The sequence below is a fragment of the Babylonia areolata genome, chromosome 11, assembly GCF_041734735.1.
Source record: "Babylonia areolata isolate BAREFJ2019XMU chromosome 11, ASM4173473v1, whole genome shotgun sequence".
Taxonomy (NCBI): Eukaryota; Metazoa; Mollusca; class Gastropoda; order Neogastropoda; family Buccinidae; genus Babylonia; species Babylonia areolata.
The window spans coordinates 40619526-40627025 of NC_134886.1; the positions used below are offsets into that span (position 1 = coordinate 40619526).

At 43.3% G+C, this 7500-nt stretch overlaps 1 protein-coding gene across 1 annotated transcript in view; it reads right to left on the reverse strand.

Moving 5' to 3' along the window:
- Positions 1-494: 494 nt before the first annotated feature.
- LOC143287730 (uncharacterized) overlaps positions 495-7500 on the reverse strand; it is a 7578-nt gene continuing 572 nt past the window's right edge. The window contains exons 2-4 of the mRNA XM_076595969.1: positions 6028-6625; positions 4795-4948; positions 495-730 (exon numbers count right to left, since the gene is read on the reverse strand). Coding sequence (XP_076452084.1) covers positions 682-730; positions 4795-4948; positions 6028-6625 — 801 coding nt within the window. The 3' untranslated portion in view covers positions 495-681. The remainder of the gene's footprint in view (positions 731-4794; positions 4949-6027; positions 6626-7500) is intronic.

The following is a 7500-nucleotide window of genomic DNA, read 5'->3' on the forward strand; positions in this document are numbered from 1 at the left end:
TTATCTTTGTGTATTGGTACTGCATTTTGTGTTGACGAGCAGATGTTGGAAAAAATAATCTTCACAACATGTCTCTGTTTGATGTATTTATTGTACATATAATTACCGTTAACAACTTCTGTTGTAAACACCCAAAAAAAGACCGACGATCTTCAAGCAGTTTTACATGATTACGATTTCTATTATAGTTGTGAACGAAAAAAAACACAAAAACAACAACAACAACAACAACAACAACAGCAACAACAACAACAACAAAAACAAACAAAAAACAAATGAAAATTTTCAAAACGTTTTACATGATTGATTGATTGACTGATTGATTGAGTGTGTGTGTGTGTGTGTGTGTGTGTGTGTGTGTGTGTGTGTGTGTGTGTGTGTGTGTGTGTGTGTGTGTGCGTGTGTGTGTGCGCGTGCGTGCGTGCGTGTGTGCATGTGTGTGTGTGTGTGTGTGTGTGTGTCTCCTTTTTTTCTTTTTTTTTTTAAATTCAAAACAGAAGTTAGATAAACGCTTTATCAACAGTCTCAGTTACGAAGCCATTTTCTTGTACTGTTACGAATACTGCCAGCAGTAAACTGACACAGAATTTCTCCCTTTTCTGGCTACACAAGGTTCGATTGTCCTTCAGCGCTGTCCGATCACTACAGAGGGTCAGTGGATGTTGCGCGGTAACCATGGTTTCAATGGTGATTGTGGCTTCCATGGTGACCATGCAGAGCGTGAATGAGTCTGAAACACAACGAAACTAGATCAGAGTCTGAAGAGGACGAACGATAACACAGACGATACAGATGAAGGGAGGACGAAAAGGAGGGGAAGGTGATGAGGATGAGGGATGAAGGGATGTGTGGTTCGTCCGTCGGGATCGACGAGGACCATCTAGTCATCCTGGGGGGGGGGGGGGGGGGGCTCGTCCGTCAGGATCGACGAGGACCATCTAGTCATCCTGGGGGGGTGTGGTTCGTCAGTCGGGATCGACGAGGACCATCTAGTCATCCTGGGGGTGTGTGGTTCGTCAGTCGGGATCGACGAGGACCATCTAGTCATCCTGGGGGTGGGTGGTTCGTCCGTCGGGATCGACGAGGACCATCTAGTCATCCTGGGGGTGGGTGGGTTGGGCTCTGTGGGTGCGCAGATGACTGGTCAGGCCAATCCGCGCCCGGAAGGTTCTGACGCAGTGTGGACAGGGGATGGTGGCGGCTGTCGGGGACTTGCTGGCACTGCTTTTCCTGGCCTGTCTGCGTTGCTCTGCTGCAGCGATTCTGTTGGCCTCACAGGGATTTGGCGCCTTTGTGGACAGCTGAACGCCACTTTGGTCTGTCCAAAGGGGTGGGTAGCATGCAGAAAAGAAGGAAGAAAGAGGAGAAAGAAAGAAAGTGGATAAATGTTGGGAGAGGCTTTCTGAAATCACTGAGAATTTCAGAAATTTCAAACCTATTGACACAGATCGTTTTCTTTTCAATCGCCAAACACGTGGAACAAGCTCCCTGATAACCTCTGTCATTCTGATTCCCTCGCATCTTTTAAATCTCGTCTAAAAACTCACCTTTTCCCTCAGCAGTAAGTTCAATTGTGGCAGGTCCACTTCCTTTGCGTTAGCTGTGCTTGACTATGTGTGTATACATATGTATGTGTACATAACTACATGCATGTATATGAATGTGTATTGTGTGCGCGTGCGTTTATGTAAGTTTGTGCCTGCCCATGTGTGCGTATGTGTTAGGGTAGCTGTTAGATACACATGTATTGTTAAAATGTATGTACGCAGTGTGTGTGTGTGTGTGTGTGTGTGTGTGTGTGTGTGTGTGTGTGTGTAGTCATATTTTGGTGTGTATATGTAACATAGATGTAATGTTTTATGTCAACAAAGTGTTTTTGTAAAGCACCTAGAGCAGATTTCTGGATAGTGTGCTATATAAGTATCCATTATTATTATTATTAAATCTCTTGTGGCTACAGTGGTTACCCGAAATTACTAAAAGTTTCAGACATTTCACGAAACTAGTGATTTCGCAATCTTGCCGTATTTTGTATTTTTTTGCATGATAGTCGTTCGTGTCCGACTATGACCATCAGAACAGCAGAGGAGGCGAATCCTGTCCCAGCTATCTGATTTGATTATAGTGGATAGTGTTTTGCCCAAGTTACATGCCCGCTCTATCGGCAAAGAGGGCTTTAGGACAGTTGGTGTTGGGATGATTTCCAAAGGCCAACAAGACCCCAAGGCTGCGGCACAAAGAGCCAGCGCAATCTTACCTACTAGTTTGAGAGTCATGGTCCACACAAGACTAAACTGTAATAAATTCCCATTGGAATGGAGAAACCATTGACCATACAGGTATCACTTTGCTGTCGGCCCAGATATAATCCTACCGTAAGAGATACAGTGATAATACAAGAAGCTCTCATCTTAGTATAAATGCTGTTATGATTTCAGGTACTTTGTGCTTTTTGGTGTGAGTGGGGTATGGATGTGTGTGTGTGTGTGTGTGTGTGTGTGTGTGTGTGTGTGTGCGTGTGTGTGTGTGTGCGTGTGTGTGTGTGTGTGTGTGTGTGTGTGTGTGTGTGTGCGTGTGTGTGTGTGTGTGTGTGTGTGTGTGTGTGTGCGTGTGTGTGTGTGTGTGTGTGTGTGTGTGTGTGTGTGTGTGTGTGTGTGTGTGTGTATGTGTGCGTGTGTGTGTGTGTGCGCGCGCGCGCGACATGGATAAAGGTGCACTCGCACGCCAGCGTCTGCGTATCTCTGTCTTACATGTATTTTGGTTTACATAATCTTTAATTGTTCAACAATACACATGATTACGATGCAATGAATGACAAAAGAGCATCAATAAGCTTATACTGTGCTCACAACGTTGCACTTCAATTTTATTATTGTATTATTGTATTTTATCATGTCATCTGTATCATGCACTGTCTTCCTTGTTTTAAGTCACCCCTTTCCCCAGTTGTGCTATTGTGCTGATCCTTGGAGTCGTTTGTGTACTCGTGATAGTTTAAGTTTCTATTCACAGAAGAAAAGGTGGCAGAATGGTTAAGACGCTTATCTGCCAATAAACATAGTGTCTGTGAGGGTCCGGGTTCAATTCCAGGTCTGGCCCTTTCTTCCACGTTTAACTGGAAAATCAAAATGAACGTCTAGTCACTCTGATGGGACGATAAATCGAGTCCCGTGTGCGGTATAGCACTTCACGCACTGAAAAAAGAATCATGGAAACATAAGGGTTGTCCTCTGGCAAAATGATATGGAAGAACCCACTGTGATTGGTACACAAATATATGTCCATGCACACAAGGCCTCACTTGTGACGCTACTGACACAGCAGGTCAGATTACTTTTAAGTAAAGAAGAAGACCTCATTTTCTAACCTCATAGTGACACAGCAGATACCATCTTTTAAGGTAATGATGACTTCACTTTCTATGTTCAAAGTGACACAGCAGGTCAGATTTTTTTTTTTTAAGTAAGAAGCAGGCCTCACGTTTTCTCACTCATACTGACACAGCAGGTCAGATTTTTTTAAGTAAGAAGCAGGCCTCACGTTTTCTCACTCATACTGACACAGCAGGTCAGATTCTTCTCTTTTTTTAAAGTAAGAAGCAGACTTCACGTTTTCTCACTCATACTGACACAGCAGGTCAGATTCTTCTCTTTTTTTAAAGTAAGAAGCAGACTTCACGTTTTCTCACTCATACTGACACAGCAGGTCAGATTCTTCTCTTTTTTTAAAGTAGGAAGCAGACTTCATGTTTTCTCACTCATACTGACACAGCAGGTCAGATTCTTCTTTCTTTTTTCTTTTTTTTTAAAGTAAGAAGCAGACTTCATGTTTTCTCACTCATACTGACACAGCAGGTCAGATTCTTCTTTCTTTTTTCTTTTTTTTTAAAGTAAGAAGCAGACTTCATGTTTTCTCACTCATACTGACACAGCAGGTCAGATTCTTCTTTCTTTTTTTTCTTTTTTTTAAAGTAAGAAGCAGACTTCATGTTTTCTCACTCATACTGACACAGCAGGTCAGATTCTTCTCTTTTTTTAAAGTAAGAAGCAGACTTCATGTTTTCTCACTCATACTGACACAGCAGGTCAGATTTTTTTAAGTAAGAAGCAGGCCTCACGTTTTCTCACTCATACTGACACAGCAGGTCAGATTTTTTTAAGTAAGAAGCAGGCCTCACGTTTTCTCACTCATACTGACACAGCAGGTCAGATCTTTTTTTAAGTAAGAAGCAAACCTCACGTTTTCTCACTCATACTGACACAGCAGGTCAGATTTTTTTAAGTAAGAAGCAGGCCTCACGTTTTCTCACTCATACTGACACAGCAGGTCAGATTTTTTTAAGTAAGAAGCAGGCCTCACGTTTTCTCACTCATACTGACACAGCAGGTCAGATTCTTCTCTTTTTTTAAAGTAAGGAGAATACCTCACTTTCTAACCTCTTAGTTACACAACAGATACCATTTGTTTTAAAGTAAGAAGGCCCCACGTTCTACACTCATACTGACACAGAAAAGTCATTGTTTTAAAGTATAAAGAAAGGCCTCCATTTCTGACCTCATAGTTACACAACAGATACAAAACAAAATTAAAGTAAGAAGAATACCTCACTTTGTGACCTCATAGTTACACAACAGATACAAAACAAAATTAAAGTAAGAAGAATACCTCACTTCCTGACCTCATAGTTACACAACAGATACAAAACAAAATTAAAGTAAGAAGAATACCTCACTTCCTGACCTCATAGTTACACAACAGATACAAAACAAAATTAAAGTAAGAAGAAAACCTCACTTTTTACACTCATAGTGACACAGACGGTCAGTGTTGTGCTCATGGATGTAGCCGACGAGGTCGAAGAGGGCGTCACACTTGGTGGTGCAGTGAGACACACTGAGATCCGGGTCTCTGTTCAGCAGCATGCTCACTTCTTCACGGATCATCAAGTCTGTCAAAGCCAAAAGGGTTAACAAAAATCACCAAGGGCATTTTGGCCCAGGCAAACAGAGTTCACGTACTAGAATACCGCTTTTGAAAAACACACACGTTTCTTTTGGCTCCTTTTGTGATTGGACACAAACTCACTGAGTGTTGGAATAACGTTCTCATTTCCGCTAGAGACCAGCAATGGTAGCTTGAACAATGAAAGTTGGTGGAGTGATGGCCTAGAGGTAACGCGTCCGCCTAGGAAGCGAGAGAATCTGAGCGCGCTGGTTCGAATCACGGTTCAGCCGCCGATATTTTCTCCCCCTCCACTAGACCTTGAGTGGTGGTCTGGACGCTAGTCATTCGGATGAGACGATAAACCGAGGTCCCGTGCGCAGCATGCACTTAGCGCACGTAAAAGAACCCACGGCAACAAAAGGGTTGTTCCTGGCAAAATTCTGTAGAAAAATCCACATCGATAGGAAAAACAAATAAAACTGCATGCAGGAAAAAAAAAAAAAAAAGGGTGGCGCTGTAGTGTAGCGACGCGCTCTCCCTGGGGAGAGCAGCCCGAATTTCACACAGAGAAATCTGTTGTGATAAAAAGAAATACAAATAAAAGATGCCTGTGAAATTTACACGACATGACTTGGGTGTGCAAATCAGTGCAGTTAGGACATACCAAAAAAATGCAATTTAGTTTCAGGAGTATCTGGACAAAAGGGGGCAGGTAAACCATACAAGAAAAGTAAGAAAGGAAAAGATAAATATAGGGCTATAAAAAAAATTAAAAAGAAAGAAAAGAAAAGCGGTCCAGAACTGAAGCTGAAGAATGCAAAGGAAATTTTGATTTAGCAGCAGTGTGAAGACTTCGAGAAAAAAAAAAAAACCTTGAGAAGAAAACACACACACACACACACACACACACACACACACACACACACACAAACAAACACACACACACACACACACACACACACACACACACACACACACACACACACACACACACACGTCTAAATGCGTGGTGATGTAGAGTGAGTTTCGTGTCAGGCAGAGATTTTTTGCAAACTGGTCACCAGCAAAACTGAGCCAACTTACCCAGCTCACCACCCAGATTCAGGTGATGGTTGTGGTTGTGGTTGTGGGTGGTGGTGGTGGAGTGCATCCAAGGCCTTCTGGAGCTGGTTGATTGCCACCATGGTCTGGAGCTGGTTGATTGCCACCATGGTCTGCTGCTGGTTGATTGCCACCATGGTCTGGAGCTGGTTGATTGCCACCATGGTCTGCTGCTGGTTGATTGCCACCATGGTCTGGAGCTGGTTGATTGCCACCAGGGATTATAGCTGGTTGATTGCCACCATGGTCTGGTGCTGGTTGATTGCCACCAGGGATTATAGCTGGTTGATTGCCACCAAGGTCTGGTGCTGGTTGATTGCCACCATGGTCTGGTACTGGTTGATTGCCACCAGGGATTATAGCTGGTTGATTGCCGCCATGGTCTGGTGCTGGTTGATTGCCACCATGGTCTGGTGCTGGTTGATTGCCACCATGGTCTGGTGCTGGTTGATTGCCACCAAGGCCACCATGTTGTAGCCCAGGGTGGTCTTGTGCTGCTACGTCCCCACCAAGGACTCTCGGTGGTCGCGGCCAGAGTCGTGGCACACGCCCCCAGCACAAGGGCGACAGTGATCTTCATCTGCCGCACATAGTAAAAAAAACACGAAAAATGCTCCCTGAGTGTGAGCTTTGGCTGCCTTTACAGCAGGGTTTCCACGACAACAACAACAGAAGAATAAGTGTGTGTGTGTGTGTGTGTGTGTGTGTGTGTGTGTCGGTGTGTGTGTGTGTGTGTCTCCATCTGTGTCTGTGTGTCTGTGTGTGTGAGGGGGAGGAGGTTTAGGGGCAAAGGGAGGTACGCGCATGCTCGGTTACTGTCCGGAAATGACTACACGTGACAGTTGCATTGCGCATGTTCGTGGAGACAGAGCAGGAAGGTGTGTCACTTATTCGTCTGTCTATCTGTTTGTATGTTTCTTCATTTATATATGTTGATGTTGGATTTACATTTGCGTTCGTCTCCTAAAATCAGTGGTTTCTTAATGTGCATGTTAATTCAGAACAGATCTTTTTTTCTTTTTTTTCTTTTTTTTAAACTATTATTGTATGCTGAATCAACTTTCTGTGGTTTATCGCTTTAATGTAGGTAATCTGCCCAATATGTGTCACTATTTTAACTTTTAATATAAACCTTGGCGTGCGCGCGTTTGACTGTAGGCTGAATGGTGAGAGTGACGAGCCTTTGAATACACGTACGCGTAAATCCCGACTGATTGTATTGTATTGTATTGTATTGTGTTATTGCGTTGTATTGTATTGTGGGTAAAGTCCTATTCAGAGGTTTTGGCCTCCATTGTTAGAGATACTGTACTCAATTTTGACACAAATGTTACGAACCTACAGTCATACTGAAATGTCCACATGTAGTGGAGTGAAACTGAGAGACTATTGGAGGGAGAAATATAAAACAAAAAAGAAAGAAACTAGTTATGAAGAATGACATAAATAGATAAA